Source organism: Crocuta crocuta, unplaced genomic scaffold (genome assembly GCF_008692635.1).
Source record: "Crocuta crocuta isolate KB4526 unplaced genomic scaffold, BGI_CrCroc_1.0 scaffold39, whole genome shotgun sequence".
Lineage (NCBI taxonomy): Eukaryota > Metazoa > Chordata > Mammalia > Carnivora > Hyaenidae > Crocuta > Crocuta crocuta.
This window is the reverse complement of record NW_027533334.1, coordinates 4,417,474-4,434,307: the sequence shown is the minus strand read 5'-3', so window position 1 is coordinate 4,434,307 and position 16,834 is coordinate 4,417,474. Positions and strand designations below refer to the sequence as shown.

Here is a 16,834-nt window from a genome sequence, read left to right as displayed (position 1 = left end):
GGGTTGGTTAAATTAAGGATTAACAAAGGGGCCAGGGTTTCTTGGCTCCACGTCTCACTGGAGATCCAGTCTTTTGTACAAGAGTGAGTGAAATGATGAGATGAAAAGTTTTCAGGACTCCTCGGTACAGGGGTCCCTTGAACTGTGATACTAAAACTCATTGGTGAAGCCCTGACTCCTGGTTGGCAGGATTATGAAAGTTGGAATGCTTAAGCAGGTGTTATAAACAAATCTTCCTTGACTTACAATAGGGTTATGTTCTGATAAGCCCATCCTAAGTTGAAAATGTAAGTAAAAATGCATTTAATTGATCCAACCTGCCAAAAATCAGAGCTCAGCCTAGCCTACCCTAAATGTGTTTAGAACACTTTACATGAGCATACAGTTGGGCAAAATCATTTATTATTTTATAATAGTGTTGAATATCTCACACAATTTAATGAGTGCTATACTGAAAATGAAAAACAGTGCGATTGTATGGGTACAGAATGGCTGTAAGTGTATTGGTGATTTACCCTGGTGATCACACAGCTGACTGGGAGCCACTGTGCTCCCTGCCACTGCCCAGTATCACAAGGGAGCATCATTCCCATATACTACTAGCCCTGGGAAAAAACCCAAAATCAAAATTTGAAGTAGTTTCTACTTGATGCATGTCACTTTTACACCCTCATGAGGTTGAAAAATCGTAAGTTAAACTGTCAGAAGTTGGGGAAAGTTTGTAAAGTTGTGTCTCCATTACCTGGATGTTTCATGGGAATGGTATTATGTCCGGCTGCAAAACACTTTCTAAACCAAAACTTGTCGATGAAATCCTAATGGAGACTGTAGTTAGGAATATAGGAGTTGGTGGAATTACAGTAAAAGTTTGTAGAAGAATTGGTATGTTTGAACAGGCTTTATGAGAAGTGGTCGTGTCTCTTTTACTTGAGTGTATTTGGGGATGGATGTTGTATCTCATGGAGAACGTTTTCCCTACCTCATACTATAAACCAGAAGGCATATAAATCCACTCTTCAAGCAAAGTTAATTGGATGTGTCAAGTGGCAGCCGATAAGGCTGCCTGAGTCCGCACAGTGTGGAAGAGATACTGGAGGGCTGGTAGGGTCACATTCTCTGTGCGGTAGCCCTCTGTGGAGTGTAGACTGGGGCTTGTAGCAGGAAGCTGTGAGTGCCTCCTAAGGTCGACCACTGGGATTTTGAACAAGAGAATTTTCATTTGAGGGGCGTTTACTACCTTCTCTCTGACATTATTTACTGAAGCTATTCCCATGACTGAAGGCCTAACATGATCTTGAAACCTGAAATAGCCACATGTTTTAGGTGATGTCTAGGAAACTCTCTGATGGAGATGATAATGCCCAGAAAGTTTCCATAATAAAATGGAAATGGTTTATGCAGGACCATGCTGCCTGGGGAATGCAAAGAGGCGATACTTACAAGAAAGGAGGCTCTTATTCCATAGGAATGACTCTGGAACTGTGTGGATTTTACTGTCACTTAGATAGTGCCCTCCAGACAGCTATTGACTGACCAACAAAGAGCCACTTAGTCTTTGGATGGCAGTTGCAGGGTAAATGGATAACATTCTGTTTGGAAAGCTTCCACTCTGATTAAAGAAGTTAAAAACACATCAGTCTGGTTGTGCTGTATTGCATGCTATTTTCCTAGCAGTGATGAAAAATTGAACAATGTAAAAGTCCCTAAATTTGGGTTTTTACTGACTTCTGGCCAGTGGCCAATAGCCAGTATCCGCATGTGGATATGGCTACACAGAGCATAGTCCTGTGGAAATTGGAGGAATGAATGAAAGCAGAACATGTTGATGCCCATCAGAATTCCCTTCCAGGTTTGGAAAGTGACTAGAATCAACCAGCAGGTATTCCTGTGTGCTCACTTGAGACAGCCACCTGGATCCATGAGATGGATGGATGTGGGGGTACTGCAGCAAGGAGGAGATGGGATGAATCTAAATCTTTCCCCCTTGTACCTTCTGAGGCACAAAATGCCACTAAGAGCTATTCTGTCTGCAAACAAGAGACTGCAAAGGCAGAGACTAGCAGGTTCTCCGGTTGGATGGCCCTGAACATAGATGGCAAGTCAGACCAGTGCTGGTAGCTGTGGGGGCTACAGACGGGTCCTGACAGGAATAGATCCTGACTGTGGAATGGGCTTTGCATACGCAGTGGTAGATGCAGGTGCTCAGAGTATTATGAAAGAACCAGGACAAATATTGCACTGATTCAGATAACTAGCTGTCATTTCTTCAGACTAGGAAACAAACATACTTTACAGCCCATAATATCTAACAATGGGAGATATTCCCCCTCAGAGAAATATTTTGATAGAGGATTGGAATGGGCAGTTAAAATATTGGTTGTCTAAAATGGGCAAGTAAAGGGATGAAGGGCTGGCTTACGTGCTTTTATGAGTTATGTGCTGACATTCAACATTAACGAGAGTGGGGCTAAGGAGCGTCCCTACTAGATAGATTTGTGTTTTTCTGTTGGATCTGGGGAAGAGAGGCTGGGGGAAGGTGCGGATATTCTTTCTTCCTCACATCACTTACACTTTTTTTCCTCCAACTTGATGCATAGCTCAGGCCTATTGCAACTGTAAGGACTAGAAGCAGGGGGTGATTCTTAAGCAAGAGACTGTAACTGTGCTTTTAACCTTTATGTCACAATTCCTAAAGGCCTGATGAGGCAGGATGTACCTTCACCCCATTTTCCAAATTGGGGCTAACTGAATTCAGCTATATTGCCTGAGCATAAAAATAGTCCATTTGTTTTACACTTGTGTAACCTTACCTTATCTGAACAGAATTGGACTTGAGGGAAGGGACTTGCTAGAGCACTATTGGTGCCTGCAATCTAGACAAGCACAGTGGCCAAACCTAATGACTCTTCCAAAGTTAAAAAAGTTTGGATATAAATGGAGAGAAAGAAAATTAGTAGCTGTGGGTAAAAGGATGAATAAATGGTTTATGTAATAAGGGAAATCCATTATTACATGAACATCTAGAAGAGGCTCAGAGCAAGTGACCATATGATCTCTTAGCTTGAGGATACCAGCTGCCTGAAAGGGTGAAGGCATTTCTAACACCACTCCTGTTTCTGGAACCTGACAAGATACAATGGAAGCTTGCAAACCTGAGTGGTCTCGCCCTGGGAATTATTTTTCATGATGTGACTGATGATGGACTAGTTATTAATGACTGAATGGGATTCTAGTAATGTGCCGGTATCTTTTGAACTTTAGGATTGTTTTGCTATAAAAGATCCACATTTGAAGACCCAGGAGTGGCCTGTGATTTAAGAAATACGTATTTCGGTTTTTGTCTCCCTTCCTGGCACAGAGCTCCTAAAATCCTTGGAATTTAAGTAAGGAGAGTAGTACAAGGATCTTTTGTTATATTAATGATACCTTCTGGACCACTAAGTATGGGAGCTAGTTGCCAGGGGATCCCATGTGATTACAGGGTCGGAACTTTCGGTCTCACTTTGCCATGTACACACACACACTTCTGGAGAGGAGAGAGGTATTAGAAGGTTGAATCGATCATCAATGGCCAATGAGTAAGTCTATGTAAGGAAGCCTCCATAAAAACCCAAAGGGTTCAAGGAGCTTCCAGGTTGGTGAACATATGGAGATGCAGGAAGTTGCAATCTCTGAGGGCATGGAAGCTCCACACCCTTTAATATATGCTTTGTCCAATGCTCATCTTCCATCTGGTTGTTCTGAGATATCCTTTTATGATAAACCAGTGATCTCCAAATTTGGTGAGCCACTCTAGAGATCATTAATACCCAAGGAGGGGTTCATAGGAACCTCTGGTTTACAGCTGGCCAGTCACAACTACAGTAACAACCTGGGCTTGCAACTGGTATCTGAAGTGAAGGGCAGTCTTGTGGGACTGAGCCCTTAACCTGTGGAATCTGATGCTATTTCCAGGTAGATTGTGTCAGAATGAGTTAAATTGTGCTTGTATTGGTGCATTGCTTGGTGATATGGAGGAAATACCCTACACACACACACACACACACACACACACACGTACATATTGGGTATCAGGACCCTTAATGACTAATTTGCTTATAAGCATATTGGTGGTATGGTAGAAATCCCCTATACACACATGTATACACACATGTGCATACACATACATGAACTGGGTATCAGAACCCTTAGTGACCAATTCACTTGCTTATAATCATACCTTCCACAAAATACTATAGCCCAGTGTTTAGGAATGTAAGCTCCAGAATATCTCACTCCAGCACTTATTAGCTGTGTAAACTGGAACAAGTTGTTTAACCTGTGTCTAGTTTCCTGTCTGTGAGGACGGCAATAGCCCCGATCTCAAAGGATAAAATGAAATACTATATGTAAAGCACTTGACAAAGTGCCTGGCACACAGGAAATAATAAAAGCTAAGAGAAGTTTCGTGTTGCACAGTCCTAGCAATGCAGTTAAATTTTTTAATTCTAAGAGGTAACATAATTTGCTTTTAAAGTATCTTAAGATGAATAGACAAGTCACATTTTAAATACATCTCTACCATAATCAAATGTTTAGAGAAGAATTTATCTCTATCCATGCCTACCCACTTAGGTTAATGTAAACATTGAAAATACTTTTAATCATCTATTGAAGGCACTTCCAACAAGTCCTTTAGTAGGAAGAAACTAATCCGGATTAACAGCAGTAGTTTTCCATAAGCTATAAGTAGGAAAAGTTTGGGTCTAAGGAGCTTACCAAAAGGGAGATTTACATTCATGAAAAAGAATGCTCTTTGGATGAAGTGTCAAAATCACCTGGGATTCTGTTTTAAGAATAAAGGTTTCTGTATTCCACTTAAGGTTTACTGAATCAGAATATGATTGAAAGGATGGGCAAAGATTAGGAAATCTGCAGTAACAAGCTCTACCAGGGAATCTTATGCATAGAGTAGCATGGGAACTACTACCTCAAAGGAAGATCGGTTGGAGTTCAGACCTAGAAATCACTGGCTACCTTTAAACAGACAAAATTAATCATCTTAAGTACTGGTGATTGATATCATACTATCAAAAACCTCAAGTCTGTCTCAGTAAGCTACTACTATACTGGATAGTCAACATATTCAGATGATTTAGTGGAAAAAAGGGTAAAAATAGCAAAATATTGAAAACCCCATTTGTAAAGTTCATTCTTGGTCTTCTCTTCCTAAATTTTTTCAATTCTATTAGATTTAATCACTAAACAAGACCAAAAGAGAACTTTATTTTACATGACTTTATTTTCCATTTAGAACCATTTTATGCTTTACTTAAAAAAAAAAAACTCTGCTTTTAATCGTCCTAAAAGCATTTAACCAAAATCTTGATTTAGGAAGACTTAAGACATTGTGCATTATTTTAAATATTTTCATTCTTTCAGTAACTATTAAAAATAAGTTCACAATTAGGGTTTCAAATGTCCTAATCATATCTAGTTTGTTTTCATTTAATATTTTATCAATCCCATCATGTGCATACAGAAGTTAAGATGATAAATAAATTTTCTCTTTCAGACACACTGATGATAATTAGCTCTTAATCTAATTACTATTTCATTTACTCAGAAATAGCATTTAGACATAAAAACCAATGTCTCACTTTGTAAAATAACCTTTGGTTAATTTACACAAATCTAATACAGCATATTGTGTAACTTTTAAGTAATACAATGAGTTTCACTACTATCATTTTAGTTTTTAATATTTGTGTCAGCAGGGCTTAGAATATCACATGGTTCAGTCTTCTGCAGGAAGTTCTATAATGAAAGCACAGTGCCTTTGAACATGAAAAACATCCCAAAGGCTAGGAGTCCTCAAAAGGAATTGAAAGGTAGAGATTTCAGAGAATTTCGCTCATTTTCAACATGTAAAGTGACTAGTGTTAAGTCACTTTTTGAAGACTTAGTGAAGAAAACAGTGTTCTTTATGCCACTGAGTAAAGCTACTAAAACCATAAGAATTTAGAGATTGGTACTAAGCTACATAATTAATGGGTCATCAAAAAAGATCCTGTCACTTAGTTACTAAGTATAAGTGAGTGAGTTAACTTCCTATGCCAAGTAAGCGTCACACTTCACGTCCCTCATTTGTAAAAAAGAAAAGGTGGCCTGGCCAGTGCCATTCAGGATTCTCTGCTAACTGTAAAATGTGGACTGATTTACTTCTCTTTCTTATAGTCCATGTGTATATAAACTTTCAGTTCTTTAAATCAAAAATTTTTATGCACATAACCATGTTGGTGTATTACCCTTAGTTTAAAAATGTACAACTACATAAATAAAAACTATTATTTCTTCAATATTACTTGACATTTCTTCTGTAATTTCTTTATTTAAAAAAGTAAATGTAACAAGATACTTAAAAAAGGCTAGATACAAAAGTAGTTAAGCTGCTCACGAACATTTAAAATTTTCCAAAATGTATCTTCAATAATCATGATCTTATAAAACATTTTACAGTTATCAGAAAGTGCCCAGGCTGAGTTTACATAACTGAAATACCTTAGTACAAATGTCTAGTTAGAACTGAAGTGCAGTAACCTCCTGACTGACTGCTCATTGAAATAGGGATACAAAGAAAAAAAGGTTGATTGTGATAAAGTATTGTGCATTGGCCCCATCATATGTACAAAAAAAGTGCCCTTACTCAATTGAACAAATTACATGCAAAATATTAGTGATATCATTTAATATCCTAGAGCTCAATGCAGCTAAAATAAACCGCAATAAAAGTGGTTTTCATAGGTAAAAGTGATTTCATCTCTAAGATCTGAATGTCCAGAACTTTGTACAAGTTCCATATACATGATACACAATTGCAGCCAACCACAAATTAAACACCATAAAAAAAGTTAAAATGAAAACACAGAACATACTTAATTTTTTATTTGGAAATTCCCTATTCCCTCTATACAAGAACCTTTGCTGAAACACTTTCCACAAAGGCAGCAGTGAATTTTCAGAACATTTTACATTTTTCCCCTCAGCAAAAAGATAAATCACAGTGTAAATTATGTTGTTCTGCTGTCATCTTTGGCTGGGGTTAGACCCAGAAGTTGTTGACTAGCAAACCATTATAGTCAAAAAGTTGCTAGTGCTCCTCAGGCCTTTAGGCTACAAACTCAGCAAGGAATGTTTGCATTTAATCTCTTTAAGGTACCACCAGGGGTGTGACAGCATTAACTTCCATAAACTTTTATAGACAAATGGAAAAAAATCTACAAAATTAGCTAGTAATATTACACAGCAATACACACTTTTTATACTCTACACAAAACCAAAATTCTTGGTCTTAATGGCGAGTAGCAACTTCTGTTTGAGAATCTGTTTAGAGGAATAGAGTGGGACGTAAAGTCGAGAAATACAAGTGTTTGCGGTAGGAAGATGTTGGTCATCTGGTGGTCTTATTGTGATTGAGGGCATAGGCTGAAATCCTTCTTCACTGGCTGGTAATGATGGGCTTGATGTCCAAAAGTAAACCTAAACAGGAGTATGATAATTACAAGTTTGGCTTTTAACAGATTAACATGAACTCTGGCAAAATCTACATGGAATCCAATTCTTATTTAAAACCTACAGAGGGATATGAATTTGAATGAGGTTTTAAACTTATTTCTTGTGCTGGGGCGCCTGGGTGACTCAGTCAGCTAAGTGTCTGACTTCAGCTCAGGTCATGAGGTTACAGCTCTTGGCTTCAAACCCTGCATAGGGCTCTGTGCTGACAGCTCAGAGCCTGCTTCAGATTCTGTATCTACCTCTCTCTCTGCCGCTCCCTGGCTTGTGTTCTGTCTCGATCTCAAAAATAAACATTAAAAAAATTGTTTTTGAAAATTCATTTCTTGTACTGAAAAAGAAAGGTTCAGGGTCAAAAGTGAAGAAAGTATCAGGTATGTAGAAAAGTGACTATGGTTCAGGGCCTCAGTTTCTCTGTAAGCCTTTCCAGTGGCTAAATTCCAGAGTATCTTTTAGTGGAAATAGGACACAAGCTCTCTAAAGAAAAATTTAAAGGCTCAGTTCGTGGGTTCAAGCCCCACGTCAGGCTCTGCATTGCAGCTCAGAGCCTTGAGCCAGCTTCAGATTCTATCTCCCTCTCTGCCCCTCCACTGCTTGTGCTCTCAAAAATTATTTTCTAAAAAAATAGTCTCTTATGGTTTGCCTCCCTGTGTTTATCTTATTTTTCCTTCTTCTATGATCCTGTTAAGTTTCTCAAATTCCACATAGAAAAGATTTTTTTAAGTAATCTTTACATGCAACATGGGGCTAGAATAAACAAGAGTCACATGTTCCAACAACCTGAACCAGCCAGGTGCCTACAGGCAATTTTTTAAAATAAATACGATATTATATGTGTATTTTCCTTATGATTTTTGTAACATTTTTTGTAGTTTAAGAATACAGTTACATAGGGCGCCTGGGTGGCTCAGTCACTTAAGTGTCCAACTCTTGATTTAGGCTCAGGTCATGATCTTACAGTTTGTGAAATCAAGCCCTGTACTGGGCTCTGCGCTGACAGTATGGAGCCTGCTTGGGATTCTCTCTCTGCCGGTCCCCTACTTGTTCTCCCTTTCCCTCTCAAAATTAAAAACTTAGGGACACCTGGGTGGCTCAGTTGCTTAAGCGTCCAACTTCAACCTAGGTCATTATCCTGACTTTATGAGTTTGAGCCCCGCATCAGGCTCTGTGCTGATGGCTCAGAGCCCAGAGCCTGTTTCAGATTCTGTGCTCCCTCACTCTTTGCCCCCTTCCTCACCACTTGCCCTCTGCTGCTCTCTCAAAAATAAACATTAAAAAAATTTAAAAATAAAAACTTAAAAACATATATAATAGATATAAAATACAAAATATGTGTAATAGACTATTTACTAAAACTTTAATTTAGTAGATTTTCAAATGTGTGGTAGATTGGTGCCCTTAACCCCCACAATGTTTTGCTTTCCTAAAGAATGGTTTTATGAGAAATCTCCTCTAAGTTCTATAGAAGGGGGCAGAAAAAGAACCCCGGCTAAGAGTCAGGGTCTACAAAATCTTCAAAGAACTATAAATAGATAGATAGATAGATATTCGAAGATTATCATCTTAATTATATAATCTTTGAATATATATATATATTTTTTAAGTGTTTGTGGGTTTTTTTGGGTGAGGGGGGTGGGAGGAGAGACAGAAGAAGACACAGAATCTGAAGCAGGCTCCGAGCTGTCAGCACAGAGCCCAATGTGGGCTCGAACTCAAGCCATGAGATCATGACCGGAGCCAAAGTCAGACGCTTAACTGACTGAGCCACCTAGGCGTCCCCCCAACAAAGAACTTTATTAAAAAAGGACTGAAAGATGCTCTAGAGATAAAGCTGGTCCAATCCACTCAATTTATGGGTTAAAAAAAGACAAAGTTAATGTAAAATGTTTCTCTGAGGATGAATATGGTTAGCCAGGTTAGATAACTACCATTGCTGGACAGTCAAGAAGCTGGAAGAAAAGAACTACTACAGGATTTTCAGAACTTTTACTAGTGAACTGTGCCTCTCTCACCCAGTAACTGAAAAAAATCCCTATAATTTGCAGGACTAGTAATTCAAGGAAGAATAGTTTGCTCTGAATGGTCTGTAATGTCCTTCAGTTTTTCTCCTCAGGTACATCAGAATAAAACCAACAACTGTGAAGCATCCTTCCCAAAAGAAGAGGGGGAAACCTTTTGATATACTGCTTAAACCCTATTAAATAGGACTCAAATTAAAGCTGATAATAGGAAATCCTGAGGCCCTTTAGGGAGATTTTTTTTTTTTTTTAATTTTTAAAAATATTTAACATTTATTCAATTTTGAGAGAGAGAGTGGGGGAGGGGCAGAGAGAGGGAGACACAGTATGAAGCAGGCTCCAGGCTCTGAACTGTCAGCACAAAGCCCAATGTGGGACACGAACCGTGAGATCGTGACCTAAGCCGAAGTCAGAGGCTTAACCGACTGAGCCACCCAGGCGCCCCAGATCTTTCATTTTAAAGACTGAATAGTTAGCAAATTTTTCTTTCAGTAGAAGGCAGAAACTGCAGTGAAATTTAACTTGACTGACAGGACTAAGGATATATTATTGGTTTAAAAACAGAAATACCAGGGAATAGTCAAAAAGAAAACTAGTCCGTTACAGTTTAGAATTTATACCAGATAGCCAATCATTTCTATTTCTGTTTTTGATAGGTCTTACAGAACCGATAACGGGCTCATACAGAAACAAGGTACCTGGATCAAAAAACTGAGTACAGGTAGTCCTGAAACCATGCACTGGGAGAAACTTTAGGGTCCTAAGAGTTAGGACTACTGAACAATCTGTCTCACTATAGTGCAGAAATATTGGAAGGCTCTTAGGATCATTTAAAAATTAAGCAGTGCAGGGCACCTGGGTGGTTCAGTCGGTTAAGCATATGATTTCAGCTCAGGTCATGATCTCATGGTTTGTGGGTTTGAGCTCCATGGCTCTGTGCTGACAGCTTGGAGCCTGCTTCATATTCTGTGTCTCCCCTGCTCTCTCTCTCTGCCCCTCCCCCACTGATGCTCTGTCTCTCAAAAATAAATGAATAATGTTTAAAAATTTTTTTAATAAAAATTTTTTAAAAAATTAAGTGTTAAATGCAGACCCTTCCCTCAGCCCCCCAAAATAAGTTACTGCCTGAGGTGAAGATAAACGGGAAACTGCCAAGTTTTGTGCTTTTCCATACAACCATTTACCCTCTCTCAAATAAAACTGGAGAATATATCTGGAAATTGGATTTTTGTTATATGTTCCACAAGTAGTGTGGTTTTTAGTTACTGAGAACTAAGGCTGGTTCGGCAGGGAACCATAAGGAATATGGTAGAAAGGATCTCTGGGATTTTCTGGGTAAGGAAAGTTTCTAAAAGAAAGTCTGGTGAAGACTGCCTTTCAAGACTGATGGACAGGTTGATCTGGCTATGGATATACTCAACAATGGACACAGATTCCACTGACTTGGTAGGCTTTTCACTATGATCAAAGTTTATATTAAGTTTAAAATCAAACTTAATACATAAGCTGCTCTATTCCTAGTACAGTATACAGAGAGCAATCAAGATACTATTCAGAAATTTTGCAAATGCTTGCCACTGGTCAAAAAGATTAAGGATAAATAAAGGGAGCAGCTAGCATATGTAAGCACTATAGGGAAAAAGACACATCAACTGGTATTATCTTCTGGGACTAAGGACAGCATATCAATAACTAAATGCATTTCATTCTGCTTATGGCTTTATTAATACTTCAGGTTTTCAGTTCTAGAGTAGAAAAACCAAAACTGCCTTATATTTCTGACCTTCTATAATTTACTTAACCAAAATGAAAATGACCATTAGAAACTTAAAAGGTTATCACACAAGAGTATTTTAACATTTCATATTTTCTTTTGCAAATTTTGTAAAAATTTCAACTTACAAGATCTTGTCGTTCTGTCATGCTCATCTTCTCTACTATTGACCAGAACCAACGCTTGAACTGCAAGAGCTTCTCAGCATTTTCTCCTACGAAGAATATAAATCCAATATACTATACCAATTATTACTTTAAAACACTGCTTCTTATAAAATTGTTACTAAGGATCAGGGGTTTAATTCCTAATATAGGAAATTAGGACCACTTGCATAATGTAAAAGTTCATTAGTCAGTCCTGACTTAAGATGATCAAGAAAAATGGATCATCAGCCTCAAAATTAATAATCACTTTAATTCTACCTGCTGAACTTACACCAGTGCTTCACAAATTGTAATGAGTTTACTAATTACTTGGGGATCTTTTTAAGATGCAGATTCTCATCTACTAGGTCTGGGAAAAGGGAGGAAAAAGAACCAAAATTCTCTATTTCTAAAACTACTTCTAAATGATACTGATGATGCTTATCTGAGGATCATATTTGGAGGGGCCTTAGGTATTTATTTTCTACTCTTAGGTCTTAGGTTTGTAAATGAGACAAATTGTTAAATAGCACAAAAACTATTATACAATGAATCTATATGTTGCCAAGCATAAACAAGAAAATTTATCCAAATTTAACTTGCTATAATTTAGCTGAAGCTGTTTGCAAAATATAAAGGGGGAAAATCAATACCTTCATGTATGCAATAATTTTGGACTATAGGTGTAATCCTCTCATAAGGAATTTCTTGAAGCTTTCAGTGTCTTACGGTATGGTCACAGCTAAAATTCTACTCCTAGGCTACAGGACTTTGAAGACAAAGTGTTACAGAAAGTCAGGGGCTGATAGTAAATGTTATTCTACAAGGAATATCACTACCTCCTGTTACTCTTTCTGGACTTTCCTTTTGTTTGTATGCTATTATATCTTTATGAGTGAGCTTTGGGTACAGTTCTACAAAGCAAACGCCATACAAATTCTTTAATTAGAGAGCCCAAGAGAGATTAGGAATTGGGAAAGGCTATTTTTTCTTAGCATACAAAAATCTGTTTACATAGCTGCTCACCACAAAGAAGTTTTACTTGTATTCATACTAAACCATATACTCTTTAAAACCTAGAAATATTAAACAAAGATTAAAAACAACCTAATGCTAAGCCATCATAGTTCAATAATATCTTAAAAATTTAGACAAAAAGCCTTGAACACCTGAGTTATACAGCATTTCTAAGCCCTGTAAATTTATCTATCTAGTAGATTCCTTAAATAAACATTCAAAAAATTTCCTACCTGATTCATCATTGAAAGAGGTGAAACTGATCAACATTTGCACATTAACTTCACCACAGCCATTTACCAAAAGTCTAAAATCTTCTGCTGTTAAATCTTCTAATGAATTTTTTGGCAGCACATCCAGTAGACCTTTCCTCATTGCCTACAGAATATTTTAAAAATTACCTTTTTATTACTCTGAGCACTTTATTTTCCATGTAGCATTTATTGTTGTTAAAGCCCAATATCTAATTTTAGCAGCCTAGGAATACTAGCTCTCATTTTAAACCAGGGAGAAAGAAATGGAGTATTTTTAACTTAACAGATTCAAAAGAAGCAGAGGAGAAAAAAGGGATTATGAATAGGCTACAGGTTCAAAAGTGAAATAGTATTGTTATACACCAGGATTTTAACTGAAATAATTTACACGTTAATAAAATAGGCTACTCATTAAATAATAGCTTCAATTTTTCAAACATGCTATCCTGTCATATCCTATGAAAAGTAGGATCCTATGAAAAGAACACAAACTCAAAATCTAGAAGCTCACTGAGAAATTACAATGTTCTAAGAACTGTTCTAAGTACCTTACATGTATTATTAACGCATTTAATTCTATCCTCATTGTGCAGAGGAGACGAAGGCACAAAATACTTAAGTAGTTTGCTAGTGTCATATAATAGCTAAAGAGTATTGCAGCCATGATTTGAATCCTAACAGCAGGACTCCAGAGCCTATACAATTATTCCTGGCACAGAAATCAGATCAGAACACTTGACAAATACAGCAGGCCTGATGTTGCTTTTTAGAAGGCTCTCTTGGATGGACGGGGATGGTCCTTGGCTGGCATCTGGAAACTTGGTTTTTGGAATGTTCCCCCTACATTACTGATACGGCTGTTCTGAAAGCCTGGAGCGATGAACTCTGCTGTGCCAGCTTACCTAGACTATTTGAGCAAACAATGTGACTTATGATGAACACATGCCTCTAAGAGTCTGAATTTCAGTAATCAGGGCTGGCTGCATACGCAGAAAATGCTTACAGGACTGGCCTTCGATAAAAAACCTGGGCTGTGACCCTTAAGGACCCTTAAGCAGGCTTTGCTAAACACAAACACTATGCATGTGTTTCTGTAATTCACTGCTGGAGGAAAGAAGTATATTCTTTGTGTCCACCCATGGTTCCAGAGAGAGAACTTTGGAAGGCAGCAAAGTTCTAGATTCCTCTAGACTTGGTCTAATGTACTTCTTCCCTTGCCGGGAGTCCTTTTGCTATAATAAACCATGACTATCAGTACAATGGCCTTAGAGTCCTTCTAGTCAGTCACCTTCAAGTATGGGTGGTAGCAGGACCCCACAACAGTAGTCATCTCAGTCACACAAGAATCTTTTCTCAACTTTTACTCACCAAATTGACTTTGAGGATTGCATGCTTTATCCAAGTAGTTTTTCCCAACAGAAGGTGAGTGCTTGGTTTGGATTCAGGTGTTAACTTACACTGTACATAAATTAATTTGGTTTAAAATTTTTAACCTTTTATAGGCAAGCTGAATACACCTGAACTAGTTTACCACACATGAAGACACAAATAGCCTCATCAGATCAAATAACACTTTTTAGAAAATACTCACATGTAATGGCTGTTCGGCAACTACCAACATTCTGTGTTCTGCGTATTTCCTCACATATTCATACACATTCTGGGGAGTGACTGGTATATTTACACCATTAGGAATAAGTTCAACCTGTAATAAATTTAGCACTGCCATTTAAAAGCAATGGTCAAAGCAGGAGTAAGTCTACAGTTCATAAAACAATTCCTTAAATTCTAAAATCTAAAGACAAATCTCGGACAAATATCTAAAAGATGTAAAAATTTAGGCCTAAATAAGTACAAAAAAACACTACCTTTCCCTATGTCTCATTAGCTCTCCATCTCTCTCTCTCTCTCTATGCCTGTCAGTCTGCTGTTTGTGTGTCACTCGCTCTGTCCCCATCCACACTGTTTGTATATAAGATAAGCACAACAGACTAACCAAATTCTCTTGCCAGAATCAGAAAGGTACATATTTGCTTTACCTGTCCTCCACCCTCTTCTTTACACAAATCAATTGCAAATGCCAAATCCATTGCAGAGAAAACAGCATCAGCATCTGAACTCTGAGAAGCGAGGATAAGTTGCCGTAAACTCTCATACATCACAGGGTCAAAAAAAGCAAAATCATGCCAATTGACCTAAGGAAGTAATCATATGGAACTCAATTATGAAGCATCTTCACTACAATTTTATCTAATTTGAAAATATAAAGAGTACTATCTCACTAAATATATTAAAACTGATTTATTTAAATTTTAATCTTTGGCTCTGATAATATATGTAATTATCATGGTATATAAAAAGTGTAACATATACTTTGAAAAAAAATTTAAAGCCAATAGTGGAGGAGTTTAACTTCCAAAACAATTTATTTGCAAAAGTCCTGCATTAATTATTGACAATGATTATGCTAAGCAGCTGGTGTTTAGTGTGTGTGTGTGTGTGTGTGTGTGTGTGTGTGTGTATACATGTCCTAGTCTTGATTATAAGAAAATACAGATTAATTCTAGACAATCAATCTGATGCTCAAAGGAATTTAATAACTTGTTGAAGGTCATATCATTGGGTTAAACTTGAGTCTATCTGATTCCATGATCTTTTCTATAAACCTTGTTAAAGATTCCACATATCAACATTTTTGAGCTGTTGCTGAGCTTTAAATCTAGCTCTTTGTGGTACAGGAACATTTAGCTGGAATATTTTAAGAATGCAAAAGGGTCAGAGTTAAAATATATATACACATACATATCATATGCTGTATTAAAAAACTATTCATCAGTGAATTTGATTTAAAAAAATTAAGACTAGAACTTTAACAGTGTTAATTTGTATCAGATGTGTGTGTGATATAAATTGCTGGAAGAGACTAAAATATTTCATTGTTTTGTGTCAAGAAATTTCTTTATAATTCCTTCAGAACACTAGCAGTTGTGTTTTAAATCAAAAGCTGCATAATTAGTATTATACAGTAATTTCAAGGATGTGGTTTTCCCCTCCCCCCAGGATAAAAAGAATGTGCAGGCAGGCAAACTATCAAAGCACATAAAGAAATTAAGCTACTTCTATCACCCAGAGATAAAGATCAAGCATGCCATGCTGTATTTTCTTACATTGTTTTGTCTCCCTCTCTCCTGTACATCTTACATATATTTTTGAAGCCAACAATGCTCTTTTCAATAAACTACTACTACTACTTCCACTACCACCTGTTTGAACAAATAATAATCATTAAAATCTATTGAGCACTTACCAGGCACTATTATAGTTTACCATTATATAGTTTTACCATTTTCTAAATGGGAAAATATGCGATAGGTGTCAGGGGATTTGTCTGCAGCAAGATCCAGGTCTGTCAGACACTCTGGAATCCACCTGTGTCACCCACTCTGCTATGCTATCTCCTCCATGTATTGAGATGTTTTTCCCATGTCATTAAATGTTTGAAAAGGACTTATCATGGCTATAAAAGGAAATTTTTGCAATTGTAAAAGCAGTTAGGTTCATTAAATTCACTTACTTTCCTACCAAGCAACACTTTAATTACATGTCTATTCAATGTAATAGGACATAGTTCATTCTGTAACAGACATAGTCCAAGAATCCTAAAAATAAAAACAGGGAAATATATTTAAATTTGAAAATAATTCTAGAACATATATAACCCCACACATACATACATAATATACATACAGTATTTTGAGAAATTTTCTACAGCCTCATTTCTAATCAGTATGAAATAGAGCATGTACACATTTTAAAAACTGCTATGTTTTAGAAAAGTCTTGAACTGAAATTTTATAAAAACTCAAATATAAGATTAGAGTTATTTTACCTGCCAATGTTTCTGAAACAATTCAACCTTGCTTCTGTGTTTTTGCCAGGCCGTGGAGTATAAAATCCTCTTTTTCCAGGTTGGTAAAACAAAGGGGCATTATCATCACCATCATCTGTATCATCTAAATCCATATCTACAACACTTCGACTAGAGCCATGACGCTTTCGGTTTTCCTAATAATA

General features: G+C 37.1%; 1 protein-coding gene across 1 annotated transcript in view; it reads right to left on the bottom strand.

Annotated features, from left to right (window-relative positions):
* Positions 1-6,340: 6,340 nt before the first annotated feature.
* The window catches only part of UBR5 (ubiquitin protein ligase E3 component n-recognin 5), a 117,850-nt gene continuing 107,356 nt past the window's right edge, over positions 6,341-16,834 (bottom strand). The window contains exons 56-62 of the mRNA XM_077748225.1: positions 16,650-16,825; positions 16,335-16,419; positions 14,800-14,955; positions 14,352-14,465; positions 12,740-12,884; positions 11,472-11,557; positions 6,341-7,518 (exon numbers count right to left, since the gene is read on the bottom strand). Of these exons, the coding sequence (XP_077604351.1) occupies positions 7,306-7,518; positions 11,472-11,557; positions 12,740-12,884; positions 14,352-14,465; positions 14,800-14,955; positions 16,335-16,419; positions 16,650-16,825 (975 nt within the window). The 3' untranslated portion in view covers positions 6,341-7,305. The remainder of the gene's footprint in view (positions 7,519-11,471; positions 11,558-12,739; positions 12,885-14,351; positions 14,466-14,799; positions 14,956-16,334; positions 16,420-16,649; positions 16,826-16,834) is intronic.